The 15,668-nt window shown below is 35.5% G+C and overlaps 1 protein-coding gene across 7 annotated transcripts in view; it reads left to right on the top strand.

Annotated features, from left to right (window-relative positions):
- Positions 1–15,668, top strand: part of WWOX (WW domain containing oxidoreductase) — a 526,234-nt gene that overhangs the window by 106,039 nt on the left and 404,527 nt on the right. For all 7 annotated transcript variants that reach the window (XM_057401158.1, XM_057401159.1, XM_057401160.1 and 4 more), the window contains exon 6: positions 8,408–8,496. In XM_057401158.1, the coding sequence (XP_057257141.1) occupies positions 8,408–8,496 (89 nt within the window). The remainder of the gene's footprint in view (positions 1–8,407; positions 8,497–15,668) is intronic.

Below are 15,668 nucleotides of genomic sequence, written 5' to 3'. Positions count from 1 at the left end.
AGTTATTACTTTGTGTCATATATAATCTTGTTTTTTCCTGCAACAAATAAATCTTTGGGCCTCCCTGCAAAAAACATTTGTGGTTACAGTATAATAAAAATAAACCGTTTGTCGTGACTGCAGCTGACATTTATCAGCCTATTTGTGGGTGCTCTTTCTCTCTCTGTATAATACGGAACATAATTTGTCACTTTGTAAATACATTCCAGCCTAAATCCCTGCCAGCATCTGTTAGTGTTTGAAGGATTAATGCACTGCACAGTGCATGTCTGCACTTTCAGGCAACAACATAGCTTATGATTATGGATCATGAGAGAACAGGGAAAAAGGGTTCATTTTGTATTTACTTAAACATTGTTGCCCTTTTGACCATCATGCTTTTCTCCTCTTGTTTGTCATCTGCAGTAGCGATGCTGGTTTTTCCTTTATGTGTAAAAACTCCTGCCTAAGTTTTATACATCAGCATATGCATAGCTGTACATAAAACATGCCTTTAATTTTATGGATAATTAACAATAGTATTCTGTTGCAGTAGGGATGTTACTGGTTTAGTCTGTTTAGAAAGACTGTTTTCCCTCTGCCATTTGCAACAAATCCATTACCCAGTTTGTCTCCTGTATTGCATATTCCTCAGCAACCCATAAACTAGGTTTATTTAATCCTAAAAAAAAACTTCAAATTGAGGAAGTTTTTAAAAGGAACCCAAGTCTGTAGCTTCTAAATTATCCTGATGCTGTTTGCCTTGTTGCTGTTTTTGAAAATGTATTCGGCTATCACTTCAAATCTTGCAGAATGAAAAGAATTGAAAGCATTTGAATAGGAGGCTCTCCATAGCTGAGAGTCTGTTACATGTTCCCAGGCTCCCTCTATTATTCTATAAACAAGAAGATATGTTTATTAGAATAGTAAACCACATACATGTAATATATTGCCTAGATTATTTGAGATTCCCCAAGATAAATTCAAATGAGCTTTACAGGAATGGGCGTTTGGAGACGGAAAGAAGTGGTCTAAATCCGGGGAAAGAAAAATATCCAGCTAAAAGTAAGCTCCTAAGTAAATACCCACAGTTCATGTACATTAAGAGCTAAACAAATTCCTATTGCCAAAACCTACAGTAGATTTTTATTTTCTTTTTTAAAATGCATGTAATTTCTCGTTGCTGAAGCAGATGTGTAATGCCTGCAATGGAACCATGTGCATCCAGGAAACATCAGGGACATTTGGAACCTACAAATCGAAGTACGCTGAAATTCTAGTCTAGTAATTTTTGTGTGTGTGTTTTTGTTCTCTCTGGTTAAGGAATAAGTAATTTTAAAAATGCCCATAGGAGACTGAATTATTTTACTCTTTTTTTAAAGGATGATTTAAGATTACTATGCCATAGTTTACCTCTCTAAAGATACTAATTTCAGAAAGAAATGCAGATGTTTTTCCTTTTTTTTTTTTTCCCTTTATAAGTATGTTCAGAATATATAAAAGGACAAATTTACAGATATTGATCTGAGAGTTGACTAATGTAAAGATTGCAAAATAATAATATTGCTTATTGTAGTGCTACTTATTGCAGAAGATTTATAAAAAATATACTAAAATATGAAAAATGAAGCAACAACAAAGAAATTAATAAGTGTATTCTGCATTTCATGTGTAGACATTTGCTGGTAGAAAGAGATACAGTTTTTAAATTATTAGGGAATTTAGAATGACTATTGCATGACCAAGAAAGCCTTTCACGTCCGAGTTAAACACATGAACTGTACCTAGAGACTACAGTCACGTTGTGTTTGTGATGTAAATTTTAAATTGCAGGTAAATTGAGTGTTTAGAAGAAAGGGAAATATAGCTGTTATATTTGTTTAAATGTGAAGACCAAATGCCAGGTTGGTGTATGGCATCCTCAGAAACTGTTCTCCTTCACATTGCAACATATATATTACTCTTTCACATCTTTCATCTTCAGAAGTTCAGTGGCTCATTTGTGGCCTTTGTATTTAATCTCTCGCTAAAGGAGGATCCAGACTTTTCTGTTGCTTTTATAACCCAGTTGAGCTCAATAGTTAAATCTGCAATACAGGTGTTCATTTGAGACTGTCCTGTGTAGGGAACTGCCATTGTAGCTCCAAGACATTCATTTGCAGTACAATCCTACTACAGTTTGAGGGCTTCAGGTTTTTACTGCTCTAATTTGTAGATGATGCCCAGAAGATAAACACTGTTCTCTGTCAAGCAGTCATGTTCTGGAGAAAGGGTAGAGACAGGTGAATAATAATAATAGGAATAGTAATAATAATAATAGTAGTAGTAGTTGTTCTTGTATTTCATTCTTCATGATAAAATATAGGTCCAAGGATGATCAGTAATCCTAGCAGTTTGAGGATCATACTGACCCATTAGGTCTTTATATATGTGTTAATTCACTTGACTTGGATGAAGGCAACCCTTGCAGGATTTCCATTTTTGTAAAGAACATGAAGATGTAGTTACTTAAGCAGAAAGAGCCCCACTTTACAAAATCTGTTTTTGAGAGAGCTGACATGCAGCATGAAAGTATGTTTGACAGGATGGGCAAAATGACTAGAGGGAAGAATTTACACCTGTAATTACAGCCAGAACATAGGTAAAACAAATATGTTTGGGAAATAGTGAAACCAAGTATTAATAAATAAGTTGTATTTGTCATGAAAGAAAGAAAATGCTTTTAATCTCTGACTTTCATGAAGAATCGTGATTAGTCCCAGCATTTTCCTTGTATATCACATATATGGGTTAATAAAATAATTAGTAGTTAGGAAATTGTTTTCATTGTGTACCTTCATTTGTATAAAGTTAGTGAAAATTTGAAAAATTGCTGATATTGGGGGATAGAAGGGAAATAAAACCTAGGAAAATGAATATAAAGATGTTTCACCATGGTGACTTTTAATGAACTTTATTAAGGTATATCACATGTAGTGGAAAGACATGTTACCGAAGCATCTAGCATACATGTTGTATTACTCTTAAAGCACTTCCATAAGAAGTAGCTGCATGGCATTCGAAGCACACAAGAAGATGAAGCTGGTGTTACATAAATACAGTTTTGCATGAAGTACCAAATGTTGCCTACATTAGTTACAATAATACTTACAATCCTAATCCTGAGTGAAAGCCTTTTTCCCTATTATGTACCTCCATAAATAGTGCATGGCACTGGCTATTGACTGCCATAAGCCATGTGTCAAATTGTCAGATGTGCTTCTAAAACATCCTCTACTTTGTCCTCAACATGGAAATATGGGTTTATTTGGGCATTGCTTATTATATGCTGAGTTTTGGTTATTTACTTTATCTATTTTAAGACTTTTCAACAGCTCTGATGTCAAGTTATTTTTTTCCTGAAGGTTTTCTGTTTCTCACACTGCATTCCAAGGTGTTGTCATCAGGATTTTTCTTAATGAAATTAAACTGCTTTTTACCATTTTGTTATACTTTCAGTCCCTCAAAGACAGATGCTTTTATTGTTGTGCTATGTATTGAGTTTTGAGTTAAGGACTTCTAAATATCAAAGATTTATACACGGTATTTTTTGAGAGTAAAATTACACAGTAAATTATGTACCGTCCACTATGTTACATTCTAAGTAGGCCCTTACAAAATGACTTGTGCTTACATAAGATACAGGGGCTACAGCATATTTATTAAGACTCTTCAACTCTGTATGAAACTGGAGCAGTCAGAAGTAATGGTGTCTGCTGAAAGATTCTTTATCATATGAATTTACTTTTAGTCATCTATTATTTATTTCAGCTATTTTATATGCCATTATAATAAATATTATGACAGAGAAAGCTTTTATGCTTCAACTTATTGTACTGCTCTTCACTTCCTTGCAATCCTTCAGGAAAATGTAACTATGCTTTACCTATATTTAACGTAAATCATCACTTACATTTGAATGAAAAATTCACTATGAAAAAAGGCTCCTTCTTCAGTACCAAGACACAAATGCACAATCATGTTTACTGCCAAACTACTCTACCATACAGTGTTCATTTTTAAACAGTTTTAAAGCTGTAAAGTGAATACATTGCATATAGTGAAATTGCTTGCTTTTTGGATGTTTTCACTTCCTTGTTAGTTTCTGGCCCAATAAGCATTTTTCTAGCATGAGTGCAAAATATAACCAATTGAACTTAAGCACTTTTAATATTCTTTTTTCTCCAATAGGGAGCTGTTTACATACAAAACCGAACAAACTCTTTTCTGCTGTTATTTAGAGTAATGAAAGTTACCTGGAAATATTGATAAAATGCTTTTAGAAATGGGCATAAAATCATGAAATACAAGATGAAGTTTTTTCTTTGCACTTTGCAAAATGTTATTGTGTTGTGTTTAAAAGAGGACTTGTTAGGAACCAGAGGATAATCTGCCTTTGGCTGTTTCTTCAAAGACAGGATGTTGGTGCCTAGACATTGTGAGCCTCGAACTGCTCTTTGGGCTTCATGAAACACAAATACTCCCCAACACAAAAGCACAGTTTCAGGTGGTTCTAGCTGACCTTGTTTCCACACAGTTCAGTAGACAGCAGAAGCGTATCTGCCCTTGTGTCTATTGTCCTTTTGGCCAGTTTACGAAGCTGGCCTAAGTCTTGTTCTGGAAGTGGTTTAGGGTACGTTGGGACTTCTGGCCTGGGAATCTGCAGCGAGGGCACCAGCTCATGTTGCACAGGTTCTCAACTGTGCCACATAGTAGTGATCCTGAGATTTAGAAGTGAGCTCTTTAAATTCCTCTACACTCATTATGTTCCTTAGTTTTCCCTTAAATTATGTTATTTAAAATAAAGTAATAAAGGAACCATTAATGTCTTTTGTTGATTTAATTTTAAAAATTCTGGAGCTTTCTGCCTTAGCGTGTTGATCTTATGATGTCAGTTTTAAGACTGTGTTCTGTATTTGGGAAAGTGGCAAGTCGCATTTAAGATTTCACAACATAAAATGAGGCATAATTCAGTACTGAAAATATGTGAAGTGAAATAGCGAGAGACATCAGAATAATACTATTATGACGCATTAGATTAGGATTTGCAGCATACCATTAACTATCCGTTCTGACTGTGGATTATAATTACAGTTGCAGTGCCTTTTAGCAAAAATGGTTTTGAACTTTTTTTTTTATTTTAAAATATTTTATTTTTCTATAAATAGCACAATATGTGATACTTGCTATATAGGCTTATAGGAAAAGATGCAAAACGCAAGAAAGGTGATACTGAGCTACTGTAAGAAAATAAACAAAAAGGTATCTGCTTGCCATTGGTTGGAGCTATTCTTACAGTAAGAATTATTAAGAACATACCCTTCAAATATATTGCTTATTTCATAGCTTTTTTAAAAGAAGTTGTGACATTGAAGTATGAGTAGGAAAATTTGGAATGAAATTTTGGAATGAAAATGGTGTGATATTAAAGGCCTAGCATTTCACTTTCTCAAACTATAGTAAGAATTGATGGTCTACAGAACACCTCTTTGGAGTGAGGAGTGCTTGAATATCAGTTGAAAAGGGAGAATCTGAAACAGATCTGCTGGCTACTATTTGGAGAAAATGAGTTTGGTTTCTTGCATGCCTTCATGAAGCAGGAAAACAAAGCTAATGGCTGTCTCTGTGCTCAGTATGGACCTTGTGTATATCGGTGAGAAACGCAGGCTGATGCCGTCAGGTTTTTATAAAGGAAAGTCAGGGAGAAAGTTAAAAAAAAATAAATTGTTTTGCCATTTGCTGACCTTTTCCATGGAAAAAATTACTAAACCCATACTTCTTTTTCCTTCTTAATTTTTCCTTTTTCAGATCATTTTAAATACATTTTCCTGAATTTCCTAATGAATGTTTTCTTTGTCTTTTTCTGTGTATGTGTATCAAAACTAAAAGGTGAAGTGGTGTTACATTGTTTAAAATAAATTATCTTACTGTCTGAAGAAAATGTAGTACGAATAGAAAGATGGTCTCATTTCATTGGCGAAACTGGTACAGAAGAAACATGATTATAGTTTGCATTTGCTGTCTAACAGTCAACCATTTATCATTTTCAAGAATATGATTTCTAGACTTATGGTTTTTACTTTTTCAATATTTTAATCCACAAATCTAAGGCCAATCTTAGTCTTTTTAATTTCTATTTCTGAAGGTATTTTGCAGGCCTCACTCTTTTTCCCTTTTGGACTTGAAATACACAGGTACCTCTCTTCTGTTCTTGGACTCAGTAGCAGAAGCCTAACACATGACACCAAGAGGAGAAGCATCAATGAGTAATACTGTGTGGGCTTCAGTCTGTGTCCCCAAGAGGACAGTAGCTACCAGCGTGCGGTATAGTCTGTCAAACTACTTGATTATTATTTTTTTTGACCCTCTTGTGTGCCTGTATTTGTAGCCTTCTTGTTTTTTTACCCTTGAGAGAGCTAAGAGAATGTTTCAACTGAGGAAAGCAGAAGCAGTGTAAACCCAGCTACGCACACTGCTTCTCTATTAAGTAAACAGCTTTGAACCGGAAAGTTGTTATGGAGGTCTGTTGCATAATGCAAGGCAGCATCATCTTTCTCAAGTCTCTGACCATCAAACAGAAGAAAATATTTACCCAGTGGGGCAAAATGAATTCCAGGATGATGTGCATCTTGTGACAGTAAAAAAACTCCTCATAACCAAGTTAAGTTTGGTTTAGAGTTTTCAGACTCCATCAATGGATACTTCCTATGGAAACTGAACCTGTTGAAATTTTAGTTGTGTTTATTTTGTTGTGCTGATAAGTCTGGCTGGAGTGGAACAAAAAGATTTTGAGTGACATTCTGTTTAAACCCAACCTGTAAGGTAATTGTGGCGGGCAGAATGGATGCTAGCAAAACAGAAAACAGATGTAGGGAGAAGAGTAACAGATGTAGGGAGAAAAGTACCAGATGTAATGAAACACAGAGATCAGATGAATTGCTTGAGCTTGGGAGACAATGGGAGCACTCTTCTTGGTTTCTTTTTGTGCTGGGACGTGTGCTGCTTCCTTCTTGTTCCTTCAGAAACAGGCATTGTATAACGTTGTAATCACAATAGATCCCCGTTTACATCGTGGTGCTAACAAAGTTCCTATTGCCTCTCCATTCAAATGCTGCCTTTGACTGCATAGTACCACTGTATCTGCTTTCTCTTATTCTTCCTCTTTCTTTGAGCAGTGCCAATGTCCAGTCTGGTCCATGACCACTATACATAGGTGTAGGTGGCATGTTGGGATTACATGAAGTGTCCCTTTAATTTCATTTTTTTTTACTGAATAAGCTAAGCAGAGGGCTTAGCAGAGGGCTGAATGTTGGCATGTTTAGGTTTTGGGAGAGTACAGGGCTTTTGCCAGCTTTCCTTTATGTACCAGAGTGTGTATGCGGTGATGGGCAGTAGTAAGTCTAAAAGTGAAGGTGAGCACAAATAACAGAAGTTCATAATTCCTTAGGGGATCTATGTGACTTATATGTCATGAGAGTTGGTATTTTTGCAGAGGATCATAGATGTCTTAAAATACAGTGTCTGTGGAAGAACTAGACAGTTGTTGGATGTGGTGGTGCAGGCGCACAGCTGCAGTCGAAAGCTCCTTCATAACTATGGCTTAGAACAACTACAGCCTGCTGGGTTCTGTGGTGACTTGCTTTCACTTCAGTGCTTGCAATGAAAATAGACTTGGTTTGTTTAGTTCCAAGATTTGAAGTGTGTTTCAAAAGGTCTGAGAAAGCTGAAAGCTGAAAATTTTGAGTTGTTTTGGTGGTGCCCAAGGTCATTGTGTGGGATTGCATGTCCTCTGCTAGGGGAAAAGTTTGTTTTAAGTCCATATACAATTTCTTTAGAAGATACACACTCATAAACTCTTATTCTGTGAAAAAACATTGTCTGATCACTTGTTTTCTACACTCATTTTATACCTTTATGTCACCTGCTGTGAACAATAGATTGTTTTGAAATACTGTGTGCGAGTTTGAATTTAACTGTTTTTTATAGAGTAGTTGCTGAGTATTTTTCTTTTGGTATGCTGTGTAAAGAATGCCATGCATTAAGAATAATGCTTCCTGTACTTTATATTTCATGAGTTACATAAGTTTCACCAGCAAAATGGAAGCTAAAAGATACCATATTAACCTTAACACTACTTTGTGTTGATTCATTTTATTATATAAAGCTGTGTGTTGCACAGCATATGTTTTTAGCAGAACCACAAAATTGCAATGCTACTTTTGGCACTAAATGTTGCGCTTGTCCATTCGTTTTGATGATTTGTATTCACTTTGGGGTTATAATGTTAAACAAGGGAATCGGGTAAGTTTCATAACACATTTACTGTAACATGATACTGTGAACTAAACTTGCTCTTATTTATCTTTTTTTATATTTTCTCTTGTTCCAGCATAAAGCCAAGGTAGAAGCAATGACCTTAGACCTTGCTTCTCTTCAGAGTGTGCAGCACTTTGCTGAAGCATTCAAATCCAAGAATGTGTAAGTACTCAGAAAATTACACATAAGAGTTTCTTGTTATTTTAATATCTCTATCAGCTGAGCACAGTTGTCAGAATTCGCCATGGCTGGACTGATTTAGTGGATAATCTTTTCACAGGATTTTTCTTTAATGGAAATTAAAGATCACTTGTTTTCATCCTAAAAAAAAAAAATAATTATGGATCACTTATTATTCCATGTAGCCCTAGGATTAAAGGGGGCATTGGTACCCCTGTGGCTATTGGAAAAGGTCAAAGCTGAACTGCATAAAAAACAGCTCAGGCAACTTTTATCAGTTTTGCAGTGGCTTGGAAGAGGTCAGGGCTGAGCAATTATTGCACTTCTTGTCTTACTTTCTTTTCTAACCTTTCTGCTCTCTCTTTTTATTTTAAAGCATTAAAAAAATAGCCGTATGAGCCAGACAGCTCTATTTTTCAGACCTCTTTCTGGAACAGTCTATAATTAAAAAAAAAAAAAGAAAAAAAGGAAAAAAGAAAAAAGGAGGGAGAGGTGTTCCTAATGACATCACTTAACAATAGGCAAATTTATATGGCGATAATCAGGTTAGCTTCCAAATGGCTTGTTTAATTTAGCTTGAGCAGAACAATGAATCTCTAAATCGAAGAAATGAATTGAAATCTTTAATTGCCAGCTCTTGGCAATAAATTCTGCACTTTGTGCTTTTATACACAGTTTGACCCATTGATTGTTGTGAGTATTCAAACTTCACTTTTTTCTGCAAATATTTATGTAACACATATACATCTTACTGAACTTCTCAGGAGAATTTGGCCTCTTAGCTTTGAAAATATATTGTCATAGGGAAAATATATAACAAAGCATGTTTTTTCACTTTTGAAATACTGCCAAAGCTAAATCTCACATGGATAGACAGATGACATTTTAGTACTTATAGATCTTTTAGATTCAAAGAATTGTCAGAACTGACTTCTAACACGTTCCTTTACTGCTAAAATCCTTAGTAACAATATTTTCTTACCATATATTATTGTCATGTATTAAAATTTTCTTGAAATAGAAAGACATACCCTTGCAATATTGATGCTTTAATACTAAGTCATTTTCATAATATGCAAACAGTAAATGCTTTAATTAAGCTTCTTCATGCTTTTAGTATGCTACATTCATTTAAAAACTATATAGTACAGTGAAAAGTTAAAACTACCCTTCTTCCAAATGTAGTTCTTAACACGATTTGTGTGTTGTAGATCATATCATGGTCATCCTAGCTAGTCCATTTGGTATGGATGTTTGTAAATCCTTTGAAGTGAACATACTTAAATCAATTGTGCAGAGAACTTAGAAAATTAGAAGATATAGAATCAGTAAAGATATATAATCAGTAAAACCTGTTTTACTTTTGTTGGCATGCATTGTTTAACCAGTGTAGGTCTGTTAAGCTACATTGTCAGTGATGGACAGGTTTTATGAATGTTTTACTCCCATTTTATTTGGCAAACTTTTAGTAATAGACAGCATTTATAGCCTCTGCCTTGCCTTCAGATATTTGTGTCTCGAATGCGTGATCAGATGTATGTGTGTCCGGCAGGGCTACTCCAGGCATTACAGGAAAGTTTAATGTCTGTATCTGCTGTGAGACTTGTGAGGTTTTGACCAAAATGAATTTCCAGTTATATTTTGTTTAAAGTCTGAGGCTGGATGGAAACCAGAACCCACACACTGCCTGTAGCAGTGGATCTTTTATCTGATGCAGATACAGAAGAGTTACCTTACAGTCATCTGCACTGGCAGGAGAATGGACTTGAAGACATGCTAGGGCTTTTTGGCTCTGATTTTCTGTGATTTAAGTATGCCTGGATATGTACAGAAAAGGAATTATACAGCAGTAGCATCTTATTGCTACGGTGCTAGCCCTGTGTGTTTTCCAGCCCTAATGTATGCTAACTACTTTTGTCTCTTTGGGTATTTGTTTTGCCGTAGCATCCAGAGGGTTTTGTCAGATCAGTGTTTCCTTTGCATTATTAGCTTTATGAGCAATTGAAAGAAATCTTACAGGCTTCGGTGACAGACTGATTCTCGTTGTTTATGCTCTGGCAAGTCTGTCAGCTGGTAGCCTAACTTTCTTAAAAGACTTTGGTATCTCTGATCTCATGCACCTGTAGGAGAAGGCATTCTGTGATAAACTCTCTTCAGTTCCCATGAGGTAGCTCTAAGTCCTGAGCATGGGAAATAAGTTAGAAGTACAGAGTTTTCTTCCTTACAAAATCTTTTACAGGTTTCTTAACAATAAACTAGTAGGAAAGACAAATTAAGTGTGTGTTTGTTTTTCCTAAACAAAACTATCATTTGAGTTCTAAGTTGTATAGATCTTGGTTTCTTGGAAAACAACTATGATAATTTTAAAGTGTGAAGGAAAAAGTTTATATGAACTCATACATTTTAATAAAATCTGTATTTTTATTTCCCACAAAATGTTATGTGAAGAGGCCTTTTGTGTTCAGTGGTGAACATCTTACACTTCTGGGTGCAGGTAGTTTTATTGTCTGTTTAATTTCTCCAGTCTACTGTTGCTTTCAGGGAAACTGGGATGCTACAGAATTGGTTGGTCTTGATGACAGCTGACCCAATAACTAAAATTTACAAGATAGAGAATAGATTTGTTTGTCTTTTGAAATTCTGCTTTTCTGGAGCACTTCGTGACCCTAGGTACTGTTTTTTATCAGCAGATACAAGGGTGTACTCAGTCACATCACAGCCCGGGAGCCTGATCTTCCCTGGTTGACAGCTATTGGAAAAGGGTCTTCAAGGACTGTGTTTCACAGATGTCTTCCAGGATAAGAAAACTAAAATGGAACAACTCCAGAAAAAGGATCCCTAAATTTTATTGAGTTAAACATCAAAACCTATTGCAGCTGGGGAGGGTGGTGGGATTGCAGGGAGCAGAGGGAAAACTGCTGAGATTGTAAATCTACCTTAATCAAAAACTTGTAGAGACAGAAAAACAAAAATCCTTCTTGAATATGCTTGAGAATCTTAGAGATTGTGGAAACTACGTGAAGAATGAAGAAATGCCATCCTCTGCTCAGCAGGAATTTAACAGGGTCTGGTTGCACACAGAAAACAAATCATGCAACAGAGGGAGCATGGAGAAAAACATAAATAATAAACAGGAGGAAAGAGTTACTCTGAAAAGAAATATTTACCATAAATTGGAATAGTACTTCAGAGCTAAGAAGGCTTCCTTTTTTTTTGAAAGTAAAAATCGGATGATTAATCTTCAAGTTATCATGCTTCTGAGATTTGATAGGAATCTTTTATTCCTGTTTGGATTTGCAAGGTGTTGCAGCCTTGTCCACAGATAAAATTTGAGCTCAGAGTATATAAACACAGGTAAATTAAGCTGTATTCCTGTAAATATATTCTAAAAAATCCTTCATCCTCACAGAAGGAAATAAGTTTTTGTTTGCATTACCAGTACTCCTGAGTTGATGCAGCTGTTTCTCTTTCTGAGACCTTTTTTATCCATGCAGTTTCAAGTAAAGCTTTGGGGGAGAAGGGTTTTCCAGATTATTTTAGATCCTGCAGATCCTGCAGATCTAAACTTCAGATCCAGCAGATTATGAGCTTCCCTTATGAGAAGAAGAGTGCTCTCCAGTTTTTCTTGCCTTCAATTACAAAGATTCTGTAATAACCTAAATGTGATAAGTTCATTGGATCTCCTAAAGTTGGCTCTGGGAGAAGATAGAATAAAAGACAACTGCTGTTTAAGTCTTGATCTACCTCTTACTTCCTTGTAGCCCAGCCTGAACACAATGTAACTAGGACATAAAATGGAAATCTAACTTTGTGAAAGATGGTGCTGTAGGATTTACAAATCAAATTATTTGGAGAAAGACCGTTTGTTATGTTGCAGTAATAGCAACTAATTTTAGCCTCCCTTGTCATATGAAATGCAATGCAAAGCTGTTATTTCTGTGATTTATGATTATTCCCCCGTTCCTGCCTGTGATTTCTGCGTCTTTTAGTATTCCTGGCTTGTTGTCTAGATATACCTTCCTCACTGGGTATTTCCTCCAGGAGTGAAGGCCACAACCTTCGTTCCATGTGAAGACAGTGCTAGGGTTAGGATGAGAGTAGGAGAAGAGGTCTTAGTACACCTAAATGGCTAGATTTGTTCAAGTTACCTCTCTTATCTACATCTAGTGTTTCCTCTCTGCTGGTTACCAGCTCAGAGAGTTGATTGAATGTCTCTGTTATGGAAAATCAAATAAATGATCTATTTCTAATAATGGTCTGAGCTCAGATGGATTGGTATTAGCTGATTTTTGTGAGGGTGGAAGAGAAAGACCAACCAATCTTTCATATTAGGCTTTTGGAACTAAAAAAACACTGAATTGAATCTCCTCTTCATTGAGTGGGCACAATGTGAGGAATTACGGTTGGTATTAATCCACTTTATAGACAAAATGACTGCCCTCCTGTGACTGTATGCAACGTAGCATTTAAATTTAGCCAGCATCAGTGTTTGATAGTTCAGAGTCTGTGCGGTTTGGTATTTGAGTAAGAATGTGGATTTCTGGATGTGATCCTTTGGTCTGCATTTCTCAGCTTAATCATCATGTATTTGACTAAACCCAGCATACTTTAACTGGGGGACAGCACTGATGTTTCAGTTCTAAATAACTACCTATTAATATTGTCAATATTTACAGTCATGGTGTCGTGTCATTTGCCTGATCCTCAGCATGAGAACACTTCTATCATCAAAACAGTTAGCAGGCAGAAGTGAGCACTGAAGTTACAGATGGAACTTTATTTGTATCTTTAGTTTTGAGTGGTACACAGTGCCACTTGGTTTGAAATAAAGTTATCTTCAGCCAAAGAGTAAGACATCATTTTAATGTTCTCAATGTTCAAGGAAAAAAAATTAAATTATCCTGAAAAATCTTGAATTATCATAAAGATAGAAAATAGTGTTTGTCAGCATCTACTACTTGGAATTTTCTGAATTGATAGCAGCAATTCACAGTTATGTAGGACTTCAACATGTATATTTTCGCTGCAGTTATTTTCCTACACTTTAAAATAGGTTGGTTTGGTTTGGTTTGGTTTGTGTTTTTTGTGGCAAGAATCGGCATTTGCAAACAGTTTGTTCACTTACACTAAGTGTAGAAATATGGAAAAGACAGCAGTTACGAATTATGATTCTCCATTTGGAATTTCAGTCTCTTCTTATTTCCCTAACCAGACCCAAAATGGAGAAGGCCAGATTTTCAGCTGGCCTCCTTAACTGAGGCCTCAAACTCTATGAGTACATTCATTTTTCATGCTGCAAGCAGAAGCACTCTGAAATCTTGTGGGTGCAATTAAGATTTCAGAGCCTGCTGAAAATTTACTCCAGAAAACTGTTTTTCTTACATGTATTATAACTGACATATTGCAGGTGTGTTGTTTTTAATTCCAGTTTAACCACGATTAAATCATACACATTGTGTGATAAATTCTATTCATGCATATAAATACATATGTAAAATGGGATCTGTTTAGCACATTGTTGCCTATATACCTTAAAAGATCCAGAAAAAATGAATATATAATTTAAACAAATTATTAGTGATGCCATTATGCCAATATGCTTAATGGTTCTGTTGTAGATGTATCTCTGTCACAGATGATAGTTGACACTGTGTACTGTCTTTCCAAATTTAAACATATTTTCTAACACTGAACAAATCTGTTAGCTCTTTGCCATTTATAGAAATACTGTTTGTGAATTAAAGCTAGTTACAGTTAAGCTATGCCATTTGTCTTTTCAACTTGGAATACAGTTGGTGTTTTGACAGTGCCATTGAGGCACAAACTTCTGGACAACATTGTAAATTTTGAGATATCAAAAAATATCCACATTGAATTAAGAATTGAAGCATGCATAGTTCAGAAGTTACTGTTGCAGACAGCACGTATCTTAAATTTAAATAAGATCAAAGCCTGACTGCACTTGAAACATACATAATAATATTAGGGTGAAACTTTTTTTCCTCCCTTTGTGATGGTACCGTGCCTTATTAAAGCCTAGGGATTGGCTTTCTGCATAAATACTGTTTCTTTTTCTTTTTTCTTCTGTTTTTAAGCTCTCATACACAATTACCCCATTGTGGTAGCATGTGTCAAGTCATGTGGATCCAAAACCTGTTTTCCATATTTTTTAAATTAAAAATATCTCCATCTTAACCCCTCCCACTTTTAGAGAGGCAGAGATCATGTTTTCACCAATCACCTTTCATTTCATCTGCTGTATCATGGAAATATCTCGTGCCTCAGAACATTTATTTTTTTTTTTAAGTAAAAGTCTATATTATAATAAAGACAGTTCACCATAACTTTGCGTATAGTTGCATCTACAAAATATCAATGTTGCTAACAGAATGATTTTGTTAGGTGTTTGTTACACAGTTTTATGGCTATAACTGTGCTGCCTCAAAATCTTGAAAACTTGATGCTTGTGTTTTGAACACTTTGCACTCTTTTCAGTGTAGCTTAATGATAACTCCCCAGTGGCTTTCTGCTCAGCATACTGGCTCTTCTGGTTCCTATTCAGAGCCATGTGTTTATACCTAAGCCTAAGCTAAGTCTAAAATGAATCATAAAGTCTTCTTGTCATGTGAAGGCTGGTTTGGGTATTTAAGGAAATAAAATACATATGACTTAATATGCCTGATTAAAACATATTCTGGCACAGATAAAACAAGGATTTTGCAGCATTATAGCTTAATAGTTTTTAAGAAGATCTGTGTGTTTAATGTCTTCTAAAAAGTCTGAGTAGCTATTTAATTACATACATATTAAAACATATTTAGTCTATTTAGTTAAAGGCTTTCTATGGGAGATAATTAAAACACATGAAGGCAGAGACTTCTGGCACTTGGGTGTGGAAGCTTTCGTGCTGACATTAGCCAGGCCACGCAGACACCACGTGTCTTAATCTTGGAATCCGAAAATTTGCATTGTAGTCTGAGAAGGTTGTATTTCTTCATTAAGGTACCTCCCAAGGTACCAAAAATCCCAGAGGATGTCGAACTACATTAATTTTTGTCACAACATGGGAACTCTCAGGTCTGAATAGCAACATGCAGCTGCAGGAGCTTTCTAAACTCTATTACCGCTCTATATATCTCTAGGCAAAACAGAGG

The sequence above is a fragment of the Pezoporus wallicus genome, unplaced genomic scaffold (genome assembly GCF_028554395.1).
Source record: "Pezoporus wallicus isolate ANWC-B61680 ecotype Strahan unplaced genomic scaffold, APGP_CSIRO_Pwel_v1 contig_420, whole genome shotgun sequence".
NCBI lineage: Eukaryota > Metazoa > Chordata > Aves > Psittaciformes > Psittacidae > Pezoporus > Pezoporus wallicus.
This window is presented reverse-complemented; position numbering and strand designations above follow the sequence as displayed.